Source organism: Macaca fascicularis, chromosome 10 (genome assembly GCF_037993035.2).
Source record: "Macaca fascicularis isolate 582-1 chromosome 10, T2T-MFA8v1.1".
Classification (NCBI taxonomy): Eukaryota; Metazoa; Chordata; class Mammalia; order Primates; family Cercopithecidae; genus Macaca; species Macaca fascicularis.
The window spans coordinates 69,103,148-69,117,374 of record NC_088384.1 but is presented as its reverse complement, the minus strand read 5'-3'; the positions used below and the strand labels follow the sequence as shown (position 1 = coordinate 69,117,374).

General features: G+C 43.2%; 1 protein-coding gene across 4 annotated transcripts in view; it reads left to right on the top strand.

The window, feature by feature from the left end:
• Positions 1–14,227, top strand: part of KAT14 (lysine acetyltransferase 14) — a 46,327-nt gene that overhangs the window by 27,562 nt on the left and 4,538 nt on the right. For 2 of the 4 annotated variants that reach the window (XR_012419108.1, XR_012419107.1), the window contains exons 7-9: positions 12,116–12,252; positions 13,526–13,701; positions 13,938–13,984. Coding sequence is in view for 2 of the 4 variants with exons in the window: in XM_015457764.3 (XP_015313250.1) it covers positions 12,116–12,252; positions 13,526–13,701 (313 nt within the window). In the remaining 2 variants the exon portion in view is untranslated. The remainder of the gene's footprint in view (positions 1–12,115; positions 12,253–13,525; positions 13,702–13,937; positions 13,985–14,227) is intronic. The other 2 variants (XM_015457764.3, XM_045362453.3) reach the window with 1 other exon arrangement.

Here is a 14,227-nt window from a genome sequence, read left to right as displayed (position 1 = left end):
ATCTTGTCTGTCTTTGCTTTTCAGTTTTGGAAGTTTTTACTGACAAATCCTCAAGTTCAGAGATTCTGTACTCACCTGTGTCAGTCTACAAATGAGCCCATCATCAAAGGCAACCTTCATTTTGGTTACAGTGTTTTTTATCTCTAGCATTTCTTTTTGATTCATTTTCAGAGTTTTCATCTCTTTGTTTTAATTGCCCATCTGTTCTTGCATGTTGTATACTTTGTCCATTAAGCCCTTAACATATTAAACATATTATAGGCATACCTTGTTTTATTCACATTGCTGTATTGTACTTCACAGATACTGCATTTTGTACAAATGGGAGGTTTGTGACAATCTTATGTCGAGCAAGTCTGTTGGCACCATTTTTCTAGTAGTGTGTGCTTACTTTGTGTCTCTGTGTCTCATGTTTTGGTAGTTTTTGCATTATTTCCAACTTTTTTCATTATTATTATATCTTTTATGGTGATCTGTGATCAGTGATCTTTGATGTTACTTATTGTAATTGTTTTGGAGCACCATGAACCACACCCATATGAGACAATGAACTTAATTGGTTAATGTGTGTTTTCTGACTGTTCCACTAACCACCTGTTCCCCATGTTTCCCCCTCTCCTTGAGGCTCCCTATTCCCTGAGACAAAAATATTGGAATTAGGTCAGTTAACCCTACAATGGCCTCTAAGTGTTCAAGTAAAAGGAAGAGTTATACTTCTCTCACTTTAAATAAAAAACTAGAAATGATTAAGTTTAGTGAGGAAAGCATTTCAAAAGCAGAGATAGGCCGAAAACTAGGCCTCTTGTGCGAAACAATTAGCCAAGGTGTGAATGCAAAGGAAAAGTTCTTGAAGGTCCTTAAAGGTGCTACTCCAGTGAGTGCACGACTGATAAAAAATCAAAGTAGCCTTATTGCTGATATGGAGAGAGTTTGAGTGGTCTGGATAGAAGATCAAACCAGCCACAATATTCCCTTAAGCTAAAGCCTAATCCAGAGTAAGGTCTTAACTCTTTAATTCCGTAAAGGTTTAGAGAAGGGAGGAATCTACAGAAGAAAAGTTGGAAGCTAGCAGAGGTTGGTTCATGAGGTTTAGGAAAGAAGTTGACTCTAACACAAAAGAGCGTAAGATAAAGCACCAATTGCTAATGTAGAAGCAGCAACACGTTATCTAGAAGACCTAGCTAAGATCATTGATGGAAGTGGCTGCACTAAGCAAGATATTCACTGTAGATGAAACAGCCTTCTATTTGAAGAAGATGCCATCTAGGACTTTCATAGTTAGAGAGAAGTCAGTGCCTAGCTTCAGAGCTTCAAAAGACAAGCCAACTGTCTTGTTAGGGGCTAATGCAACTGGTGACTTTCAGTTGGAGCCAATGATCATTTGCTCTTCCAAAAATCTTAGGGCCCTTATAAATTATCCTGAATCTACCCTGGCTGTGCTCTATAAATACAGCAACAAAGCTTGGATGACAGCGTATCTGTTTACAGCATGGTTTACTAAATATTCTAAGCCCACTATTGAAAGCTACTACTCAGAGAAAAAGATTGTTTTCAAACAATTACTGCTCATTGTCAATGTACCTGGTCACCCAAGAGTTCTGATGGAGAGGTTTAAGATTAGTATTATTTTTATGCTTGCTAAAACAACATCCATTCTGTAACCTGTAGATCAAGGAGTAATTTTGACTTTCAAGTCTTATCATTTAAGACTTTTTGTAAGGCTATAGCTATTGTAGATAGTGATTTCTCTGATGGATCTGGGCAAAGACACTGAAACCTTCTGGAAAGGATTCACCATTCTAGATGCCATTGAGAACATTTGTGATTCATGGGAGGAGTCAAAATTTCAGCATTCACAGGAGTTTGGAAGAAGTTGATTCCAAGCCTCATGGATGACTTTTGAGGGGTTCAAGACTTCAGTGGAAGAATTCACTGTGGATGTAGTGGAAAGAGCAAGAGAACTAGAATTAGAAGTAGAGCCTGAAGATGTGACCGATAAATGCCATGATAAAACTTGAATGGATAAGGGTTGCTTCTTATGAATGAGCAAAGAAAGTGGTTTTTTGAGATGCTATCTACTCCTGGGAAAGATGCTATGAACATTGTTGAAATTTCACAACAAAAGATTTAGAATGTTGCATAAGCTTAGTTGATAAGTTAGTGGCACAGTTTGACTCAAATTTTGAAAGAAGTTACGTTGTGGGTGAAATGCTATCAAGCAGCATCACATGGCCGGGTGCAGTGGCTCATGCCTGTAATCCCAGCACTTTGGGAGGCCGAGGCAGGCAGATCACCTGAGGTCAGGAGTTTGAGACCAGCCTGGCCAACATGGTGAAACCCTGTCTCTACTAAAAATGCAAAAATTAGCCAGGCGTGGTGGTATACACCTGTAGTCCCAGCTACTTGGGAGGCTGAGGCAGGAGAATTGCTGGAACCTGGGAGGTGGAGATTTCAGTAAGCTGAGACCACACCCCTGCACTCCAGCCTAGGCGACAGGGCAAGACTCTGTCTCAAAAAAAAAAAAAAAAAAAAAAAAAAAAATATATATATATATATATACGTGTGTGTGTGTATATATATATATTTTATGAAAGGAAGAGCAGGTTAATGTGGCATACTTCATTGTCTTATTTTAAGAAATTACCCCAGCCATCCCAACCTTCAGCAGCCACCACCACACTGATCAGTTGGCAACCATCAATATTGAGGCAAGAGCCTCTACCAGTAAAATGATGGACTCACTGAAGGCTCAGATGATCATTGGCATTTTTTAGCAATAAAATATTTAAAATTAAGTCATACTTTTTTTTTTAGACATAATGCTGTTGTTGCGCACAGCAATATAGTGTCAACTTTTTTTTTTTTTTTTTTTGAGATAGAGTCTCACGCTGTCACCTAGGCTGGAGTGTAGTGGCACAATCATGGCTCACTGTAACTGTCAGTTGACTTCCTGGACTCATGCAGTCCTCCCACTTCAGCCTCCCAATGTGCTGGGATTACAGGCATGAGCCACCACACCTGGCCTTAAACATAATTTTTATATGCACTGGGACACCAAAAATTTGTGTAGCTTGCTTTATTATGACATTCACTTTATTGCAGTGATCTGGCATGGATCCTGCAATGTCTCTGAGGTATGCCTGTATTTTAAATTCCCAGTCCAGTAGTTGTAACGTCTTTGTCATATCTCAGTCTGGTTCTGATGTTTGTTCTGTTTCTTCAAGCTGTGTTTTTTTACCTGTAGTATACCTTGTAATTTTTTGTTGAAAGCGGAAGATGATGTTCTGGGTAAGAGGAGCTATGATAAGTAGGCCGTTGGAAATGTGGGAGGTGTGGGCAGGGAAAGCCCTCTATAGCTCTGTGAGTAGTTCTCAGTCTTTTTTGAGCCTGTGCTCTGGGCTGGGAACCAAAAGTGCTTCTCAGTTTCCTCCCCAGTCAGCTGGGACAGGATGGCTAGAGGGTATGAAGTAAGGTATTTCTCTTCCCCCGGGTGAGTTAGGCTCTGATTAAATCCCAATAGGTTAGGCTCTGATAAAAAATAACTTCTCCTGAGGGCAGGTGTTTACTAAGAACACAATGCTTGTTTTATTTTAAGATGGTTCCTTTTCCCCTCCTCCAGCTGGAATCAAGAGGGGAGTTTTCTTTGAAATTCACTATGAGAACCTGGTCCAACTTCTGTAGGTAAACCTTGTAGAGTGGAGTTTTTATCCATTTGTCCTCATTGAGCCTTCAGCAGTTCTTCAGTTCTTCAGGGCTTTTCCGCCTGATGCTGGTTCCTGCAAAGGCTCTGCTCCCGTGTGCTGTGATTCTCTTACTCTTCAAATTTGAGGGCAGTGGTTTGCCTTGTTATCTCATGTCTTTTACAGATCTACAAGAGTTCTTGATTTTTCAGTTTGTTCAATGGTTTACTTGTTAGTCTGGAGGAATGACTTCTAAGCTTCTTACCTGCCAGACTGGAAACCAGAAGTCCTTGGATATGCTGCTGTGATCTAGGAAATTCCCCATTATTGCTTCTTTAAATATGTTCCTCCTTTATCTTTTCCTCTTCTGGACTCTGAGTATGGATGTTAACACCATTACTTCTTTTTTTTTTTTTTTTTTTTTTTTTTTTTTTTTGCTTCTTTAATGAAATCCTTAACCAGTCCCTGACATCATTTGTTGAGTGCTTTATTTCAGTGATCATGTGTTTAATATCTGGTAATGAATAAGAGATGCTTCATAACTACTCATTCCAGCTTCCAGGCTCCTCCATTACCTTGGAGGCTATTTCTTATGCTTTTTCTTCCGTAACAGCTTTATTAAGATACAGTTCATATACCTTACAATTCACCTATTTAAAGTGTACAATTCACAGGTTCCTAATATATTCACAGAGTTGAGCCATAATCAATTTTAGAACATTTCGTTAACCCAGAAAGAAGCCCTGAACCCTTTAGCTGTTACTACCCAAAACTCCCTATTCCTACTGCCCATGAATTGACTTCTGCCTCTGTAGATTTACGTACTCTGGACATTTCACGTAAATGGAGTCATATAATATGTGGCCTTTGGTGAACACTTTCTTTCACTTAGCATAATGTTTTCAAGATTCATCCATATTGTAACATATATTAGTATTCCTAAATATGGCTTAATATTCCATTGTATGGATAGACATTTAGTTTATCCATTCATCAGTTGATGGACTTTTGGGTTGTTTCTACCTTTTGACTATGAACTTAAATACTGCTTTAAACATATGTATACAAGTTTTTGTGTGGACACACGTTTTTATTTCTCTGGGTGTAGATCTAGGAGTGGAATTGCTGGGTCAAATGTGACTCTATGTTTAACTTTTTGAAGAATTGCTAGACTGTCTTCCGAAGTGGCTGTGCCATTTTACATTCCCACCAAGCAGGGTATGAAGATTCTGATTTCGCCACACATCCTTGCCATGTTGTTGTTGTCTGTCTTTTTTATTGTAGCCATCCTAGTGAGTATGAAGTGTAGTATCTCATTACAGTTGTGATTTGCATTTCTTTTTTTTTTTTTTTTTTTTTTTGAGACAGAGTCTTGCTCTGTCACCCAGGCTGGAGTGCAGTGGCCGGATCTCAGCTCACTGCAGCCTCTGCCTCCCGGGTTCACGCCATTCTCCTGCCTCAGCCTCCCGAGTAGCTGGGACTACAGGCGCCCGCCACCTCGCCCGGCTAGTTTTTTGTATTTTTTAGTAGAGACGGAGTTTCACTGTGTTAGCCAGGATGGTCTCGATCTCCTGACCTTGTGATCCGCCCGCCTCGGCCTCCCAAAGTGCTGGGATTACAGGCTTGAGCCACCGCGCCCGGCCGTGATTTGCATTTCTTTGATGACTGTTATACTTTAAAATTCTTGTCTGTTTGGTAAATTAAGTGTGCCTTTTCCTGTAATAGCTTGTTTAGTTTGTTATCCTTTTGTTTTCTTGCACCTTTTTTTTTTTTGAGGTGGATTTTCACTGTTGTTGCCCAGGCTGAAGTACAGTGATGTGGTCTCGGCTTACTGCAACCTCTGCCTCCTGGGTTCAAGCAGTTCTGCCTCAGCCACCCAAGTAGCTGGGATTACAGGCGCCCGCCACCACACCCAGCTAATTTTTGTATTTTTATTAGAGATGGGGTTTCATCATCTCGAACTCCTGACCTCAGGTGATCCACCCACCTCAGCCTCCCAGAGTGTTGGGATTATAGGCATGAGCCACCGCACCTGGCGATTTTCTTGCACTTTTTATTTACAAGTCTTGATTTTTTTTTCCTCTGTGACCTCATACCCCCTTAGTGTTTTCAGCACCTTTGCTGGCAGTTTACATCTGGGGGAGAGAGCAAAAGCCTGGTTCCTAGCTTTTGACCCTGTCGGCAAGTTTAGTAAAATGGGAGGTTCTGGGCAAAACCACTTCTCATCCTCTCTTTCTCCCACAATCAGCCACCGTCTTCTCTCAGGGAACCTCCCAGGACCTCTCGCCCAGGTGCTGCTTTTGATCTCCCCTTGGTGTTGCTTCCTAGGACTGTGGGATGCTCAGGGGCTGCCCAGAGTGGTGGCCACCCTCCACCCAGGAAGGCTCTAGTGCCGCTCTGGTGTTACCTTCCAGCCGATATGTGGCTGGCAAAGTTGATTGGCAGTGATCTACCTCTCTCAGAGAAGTGCTCGGGGGAGGACATGGCTTAACCAAGCAGCCCCTGACCCATCTGTGGGGCAGAGCCTTTTTCTGCCCTCTCTACTCTGCTGCCTCACTTGTACCCAGCCACCCGTCACCTCCCCTGGCTTTCTCCCAGCCTTGTGTTTTGCCTTCCCTCTCATGTCTGGAGCGTCTCTCAGATGGGCTTGGAAGGGGACCAAGCAGCCCACCTAGCTCTCCATTTTGTTGAGAACTAGAAGTTTAAAGAAACTCATTTAACATTTTTTCACACTTACTTGACATTGGGATGCTTTCTTCCCCCCACACTTTGCCATTCAGCAAATGTAAGTCAAGTACATAACATACGCCAAGAGCCGTAACATGGGTCAAACCTGTAATCCCAGCACTTTGGGAGACCAAGGCAGGCAGATCACTTGAGCTCAGGAGTTTGAGACCAGCCTGGGCAACATGAGGAAACCTCGTCTCTACCAGAAAAACACAAAAATTAGCCAGGTGTGGTGACATGTGCTACTCAGGAGGCTGAGGTGGGAGGATTGCTTGAGCCTAGGAGGTCAAGGCTGTAGTGAGCCATGATCATGCCACTGCACTCCAGCCTGGGCAACTGAATGAGACTGTCTCAAAAAAAAAAAAAAAGAAAAAAAAAAAAAAAGCAGGGTGTGGTGGCTCACGCCTGTAATCCCCACACTTTGGGAGACTGAGGTGGGCAGATCATGATGTCAGGAGTTCAAGACCAGCCTGGCCAACATAATGAAACCCCGTCTCTACTAAAAATACAAAAATTAGCCAGGCTTAGTGGTATGTGCCTATAGTCTCAGCAGTTCAGGAGACTGAGGCAGGAAAATCGCTTGAATCCGGGAGGTGGAGGTTGCAGTGAGCGGAGATGATGCCACTGCATTCTAGCTTGGGCAACAGAGTGAGACTTCGTTTCAAAAAAAAAAAAAAAAACCAAAAAGTGCCAAGTGCTATTCTAGCAGGGGATCTGCTGTGAACTAAGACAGAGTAAGTCCCTGTCCTTAGGCAGGGGACATCCTTGAGCAGGGAGCTGACATTAACTAGCTCGCCAGGCAAATAAGATTACATCATGCAGAGTGAACGCAGGGCCAGTGGAGGAGTAGTGGGCAGGAGCACTGCTCTATGGGGGTTCAGGACAGCCTCTCTGAGGAGGCAGCACTTGAACTAAGTCCACAAGGAGGAGCCAGGGTGATGAAGGGTCAGGGTGGAAGGCCCAGGCACAGGCCCTGAAGCAGGAGTTGGGTTGGTGTATGTGGCTGGAACCTAGTGATGGCAGAGGGAACAGGCTGGTGGCTAATGAGGCCACTGGGGTGACAGGGGCCAGATCCTGCAGGATCCTGCAGGTCATAAGTAAGGAGTTTGAACTGCATTCTGAACATGTGGTAGGAAGCCATGTTGGAGTTTTGCTCAAGGGAAGTGAATTTGTGTTTTTAGAAGACTCTGGCCTCTGTGTCAAGAGTGGATAGTATGGGTGTTAAGAGTGGGAGCAGAGAGACCAATGGGAGGCAGTGGATCCAGGCAGCTTTGGGAGTGGTTTACACTAGAGTGGGAAGAAGTTAGGGGGCTGTATAACTTGGATGGAGCTCCCCAGAACTTACCTTGAGACATTAACCAGATAATGAGAGTATTCTGTGCAGTGCAGTAAGTAATTCAGTGGCTGGTGTTTCAGTTATCTGTTGCTGCATTATAAACCACTCCAAAACTTAGTGGCTTTTGATACCTGTGTCTTTTTTCTGATCCTGTGGATTGACTGGGTACTACTGGGTGGTTCTTTACTTAGTAGGCTGAAGGCTGGGGTCACTCGTGCTGCATTAACCTGGGAGCTAGTTTGGGATTGGAATGACCAGGAGAACCTCTCTTCCTCCAGAGTCCATCTCCCTGTGGCCTCTAGTCATTAACTGGTCTAGCTGACTCCAGGAGGAAGAAAGTGGAAGCAAGCCACCAGTTGTCTTAAGACCTAGACTCAAAAGTCCCAGAAAGTTATTTCTGCTACTTTCTGATTTGTTAGAGCCATTCACAAGGTCCACCCAGCTTCAGGGGGAGGGGAAATTTATCCTGCCTTTTGGTATGAGGAGCCACTTACACCTGTAGGGATGGAGGAATTGTTAGTGGCTGTATTTAGAAATTACATACCACACTTTTCAGTTTTACCTTGAAACTGACTTTAAGCCTTGGAAGAATTCAAACTTGGCCTTTGAAAATTTTGGTGTCCAGTTTGGGAAGGTATGAAAGCAAATTATAATGGAAGGAATCTTGCTCTTTTCTTTTAACAAAGTTATTTTCTAGGTTAAGAGCAAACTGATTCTACAAAAACAGCTCAGGTTTTTAAACTTCATCCAACCCTTCGCAAACAACTTTATAAATGTGCCTTTTAATCTTCCATCTGATTTCTTTGCTATGAAGCCCTAATTGCACATGTTCTGTTAGTACATGACTGAGAGCCCTGGAGCGGCAGTCACTGAAGAACAACATATTTCCAGTCCAGCTCTTGGGGTTTGAAAGGAAATACATAAAATCCACCAAGTCTGTTAGAATACCTTCCTAGGGAATAGAGACCTCTTCCTCACTGAACCCCTGATAGGACCTCTGTGCTACTGAAATTTATTTTAGGGATGATATTCTACATCACTCCCATTTTTGTCGAATATATTCACTAGAAAAGAGATTATATTAGTCTATTTTCACACTGCTGATAAAGACATACCTGAGATTGGGAAGAAAAAGAAGTTTAATTGGACTTAGAGTCCCACCTGGCTAGGGAGGCCTCAGAATCATGGTGGGAGGCAAAAGGCACTTCTTACATCGTGGTGGCAAAAGAAAAATGAGAAAGATGCAAAAGCGGAAACCCCTGATAAAACCATCGGATCTCGTGAGACTTATTCACTACCATGAGAACAGTATGGTGGAAACTGCCCCCATGATTCAAATTATCTCCCACCGGGTCTTTCCCACACCATGTGGGAATTATGGGAATACAATTCAAGATGAGATTTGAGTGGAGACACAGAGCCAAACCATATCATTCCACCCCTGGCCTCTCCAAATCTCATGTCTTCACATTTCAAAACCAATCATGCCTTCCCAACAGTCCCCCAAAGTCTTAACTCATTTCAGCAGTAACCCAAATGTCCACAGTCCCAAGTCTTATCTGAGACAAGGCAAGTCCCTTCCGCCTATGAGCCTGTAAAATCAAAAGCAAGCTAGTTACTTCCTAGATACAATAGGGGTACAGGTATTGGGTAAATACAGCAGTTCTACATGGGAGGCCAAAACAAAGGGGTTACAGGGCCCATGCAAGCTTGAATTACAGCAGGGCAAATTCTAAATGATCTAAAATGATCTCCTTCAACTCCTTATCTTACATCCAGGTCACACTGATGCAAGAGGTAGGTTCCCAAAGTCTTAGGCAGCTCCACCCCTGTGACTTTGCAGGGTATAGCCCTCCCCCTGGCTGCTTTCATGGGCTGGCATTGAGTGTCTGCAACTTTTCTAATTGCACAGTGCAAGCTGTCGGTGGATCTGCCATTCTTGGGTCTGGAGGACAGTGGCCCTCTTCTCATAGCTCCACTGGCAGTGCCCCAGTAGGGACTCTGTGGAGGGCTCTGCACTGCCCTAGCAGAGATTTTCTATAAGGACCCTGCCCCGGCAGCAAACTTTTGCCTGGGCATCCAGGTGTATCCATCCATCTTCTGAAATCTAGGTGGAGGTTCCCAAACCTCAATTCTTGACTTCTGTGCGCCCTCGGGCTCAACATGAAGTGGAAGCTGCCAAGGTTTGAGGCTTGCACCCTCTGAAACCATGGGCTGAGCTGTTTCTTGGCCCCTTTTAGCAATGACTGGAGCGGCTGGGGTGCAGGGCAGCAAGTCCCCAGGCTGCCTTCTAGGCTTCCAGGTCTATGATGGGAGGGGCTGCCATGAATACCTATGGCATGCCCTGGAGATTGTCTTGGGGATTAACATTGGGCTCCTTGTTACTTATGGAAATTTCTGCAGCCAGCTTGAATTTCTCCTCAAAAAATGAGTTTTTCTTTTCTATTGCATTGTCAGGCTGCACATTTTCTGAACTTTCATGTCTTGTTTCCCTTTTAAAATGGATGCTTTTAACAGCACCCAAATCACTTTTTTTTTTTTTTTGAGACAGAGTCTTGCTCTGTTGTCCAGGCTGGAGTACAGTGGTGCGATCTCGGCTCACTGCAACCTCTGCCTCCCAGGTTCAAGTGATTCTCCTGCCTCAGCCTCCCAAGTAGCTGGGATTACAGGTGTGTGCCACTATGCCCGGCTAATTTTTGTATTTTTAGTAGAGACAGGGTTTCACTATGTTGGCCAAGCTGGTCTTGAACTCCTGACCCCAGGTGATCCGCCCACCTCAGTCTCCCATAGTGCTAGGATTACAGGCATGAGCCACCATGCTTGTCCTTCAAGTCACCTCTTGAATGCTCTGCTGCTTAGAAATTTCTTCCACCAGATACCCTAAATCATCTCTCTCAAATTCAGAGTTCCACAGATCTCTAGGGCAGGGACAAAATGCCGCCAGTCTCTTTGCTAAAACATAATAAGAGTCACCTTTGTTCCAATTCCCAACAAGTTCCTTATCTCTATCTGAGACCACCTCAGCCTGGACCTTATTGTTCATATCACTGTCAGCATTTTTGTCAAAGCCATTCAACAAATCTCTAGGAAGTTCCAAACTTTCCCACATTTTCCTGTCTTCTTATGAGCCCTCCAAACTGTTTCAGCCTCTGCCTTATACCCAGTTCCAAAGTCATTTCCACATTTTCAGATATTTTTTTGGCAACACCCCACTCCTGGTACCAATTTATTATATTAGTCCGTTTTCATGCTGCTGATAAAGACATACCCAAGACTGGAAAGAAAAAGAAGTTTAATTGGACTTACAGTTCCACATGGCTGGGTAGGCCTCAGCATCATGGCAGGAGGCAAAAGACACTTCTTAGAGTGCAGTGGCAAGAAACAAATGAGGAAGATGCAAAAGCAGAAACCCCTGATAAACCCTCAGATCTCGTGAGGCTTATTCACTATCACGAGAACAGTATGGTGGAAACTGCCCCCATGATTCAAATTATCTCCCACCAGGCCCCTCCCACAACACAAAGAAATTAAGGGAGTACAATTCAAGATGAGATTTGTCTGGGAACACAGAGCCAAACCATATCAGAAATGTATTTCAAAAATTCTATATACAGTAGTAGTTGGCCCCAGTGGCTCTTTGGATAACAGAGTGATCATATAATATGACCCGTGTGTGTTACCTACTTGATAGTAGTGCTGGTTAATATTTAGTGAATGGGTTGAAGGCATAATATAGACAAAGTGAAGCCTAGAGAAGCTGGAAATCCAGTGTTCAATCCTGTATCTCTCTCACTGTAATGAGTTAAAAATTTTTTTTAATGATTTCGTAATTTTAAAATTACTATTTTGATTTTAAACAGCTGGGGTTAGTTTTTTATGTCTAGTTTTATGCAAAGGTGTCTACAAACTTTGTATTGAAGTTTGAACTTTCCAAATAAGTAATACAAAAAGACCTACTTTTTGACACATAAAAATACGATACTAATTATATGGAAATTAACCAATCCTCAGAGTAATTTTGTTTCTTTTTTTTTTCTTTTTTTTTTTGAGACGGAGTCTCTCTCTGTCGCCCATGCTGGAGTGCAGTGGCGAGATCTCGGCTCACTGCAAGCTCCACCTCCTGGGTTCATGCCATTCTCTTGCCTCAGCCTCCCAAGTAGCTGGGACTGCAGGCACACCTGCCACCACGGCCAGCTAATTTTTGTATTTTTAGTAGAGACGAGGTTTTACCGTGTTAGCCAGGATGGTCTCGATCTTCTGACCTTGTGATCTGCCCGCCTTGGCCTCCCAAAGTGCTGGGATTGCAGGCGTGAGCCACTACGCCCGGCCTGAGTAATTTTATTTCTGTATAACCAGTGTTTCTTTCTCATAGACTTCCTTGCCATCCAGGAAGGGATTTCGACACCAGACCACCAAGTTTTTGTATCGCTTGGTCGGATCAGAAGATATGGCTGTGGACCAGAGTATTGTCAGCCCTTATACCTCTCGGATCTTGAAACCTTATATCAGGTAAATGGAGAACTAGAGATGTGATGTCAGGTGTGTCATAAGAGATAATGATTGTGGTTTCTGTGCCCTATTCTCCTGTTGGAGAGAATAAAGATCACAAACTGTGAGCAGCATTGGCAAGGACTGAGTTCTGTGCTTCACCTCCAGTTTTGTCCTTTGCTTGTCTCAACTCTACTTTTTTACAGAGAACATGGTCCTTTGAAAGAAACTTAAAAAGGAAGAATAAATTAACTGAAAGATTGCTTTGTGATTATCATAATCATTATTTTATTATTATTATTATTTTTTGAGACAGACTCTCGCCCTGTCACCCAGGCTGGGGTGCAGTGGTGCAATCTTGGCTCACTGTAACCTCCACCTCCGGGGTTCAGGGAATTCTCTTGCCTCAGCCTTCTGAGTAGCTGGGATTATAGGCATGCACCACAAAGCCCAGGTAATTTTTGTATTTTTAGCAGAGACAGGGTTTCACCATGTTGGCCAAGCTGGTCTTGAACTCCTGACCTCAAGTGATCTGCCCGTCTTGGCCTCCCAAAGTGCTGGGATCACAGGCGTGAGCCACTGGGCCCAGCCCTCATTATGTTATTTTAAATACTAAAGTTGTATATTTTTAGTAGTCTGAAGTGAAAAAATGTGAAAGACGTCTCAGTTGAGCCTCCATCTAGACTGGATGTATATGAAACAGTTTCCAATAATGAATCTCATTGTCCAGGCAATGAAATGGAAGCTGAGCTTGCTAGAGAGGTCCCAGCAGTGTCTGGCACTGTAAATGAGAGCACATTATTGCACTCATTGCACTCCAACTGCCCTGAAGCTCCATGATCACCCTCACCCTCCATGCCAGCACCACATTCCTGGGCAGGCGCAGTGAGAAGCTGTTTATGAGCCTGCTCCAAGCTCACTTTGTCTCTGGTGTTCCCCAAATGCCCCACAAAGTTGAATGTTCCCTCTTCTGGCCTCCAAGGCACTGGAGATGCATCCTCATGTCTGACTCCTCGGGGTGAATCTGATGCTGTTTCTGTTTCCTCACTTTGTTCATGAAGGCACCTGGCACAGTCCCTGGTGGGTACAGAGGGCTTTAGCCTGATGAATGTTCAGAGTGAATTTTAGGTTTCATACATAAAAGTATAGCTGTAATCAAGCCAGCTTCGTGTAAAACAGTGCAGGTTACTTTAAAGTTTCAAGCAGATCAAAGAGTTTACATGAGTCAAAAAGCTAGGAATAATACCAGGTATTTTTCTTGACTTGAATTTGTTTATCTTCTGTGGTACCGGAGGCGTGATTATGAAACAAAGCCACCCAAACTGCAGCTCCTGTCACAGATTCGTTCCCACCTGCACAGGAGTGACCCTCACTGGACGCCGGAGCCCGACGCGCCTCTCGATTACTGTTACGTGCGGCCAAATCACATCCCAACGATCAACTCCATGTGTCAGGAGTTTTTTTGGCCTGGTATGTTCCCCCTCCCAAACCAGGCGGGTCATTTTTCTGTACAGTCCATTCTAGCAATTTTTAAAATTAGTTTATGTGATAGCCTTAAGATTTTTATTTATGATTTCATTTAGTTTGTCTCTGCTAATATAGAAATACTAAAATACAAATACCTCTTATTTTCCTAAAATCTAGAAGAAGCCAGCAATAAACAGTGTTTTTGTTTGTTTCTCTTCCCTGTTTGTCTCTGCTTCCAGAGTAAAAGATTCATCCTGTTTTGCTTCTGCATATATTTAGATACCAGGTAATGTCTATCAAAGATACACAGACTGGTAGCTTGGGCGTGTTTGGACACTTTTGTTTTTGGCTTAATAATTCTTTATGTTTATTTAGCTGTTCCTTAGAGAGTGTTAGTACAGCCAGAAGGTGTTTTTTAAAAGCCAAATACCCTGATCACAGACTTTGAGAATAAGGGTAGGCCCAGTATAATTTGTCATTTTATCAGCCTTAACAAAATTGCCTCTGAAGACCAAAGTCATTAATTAAA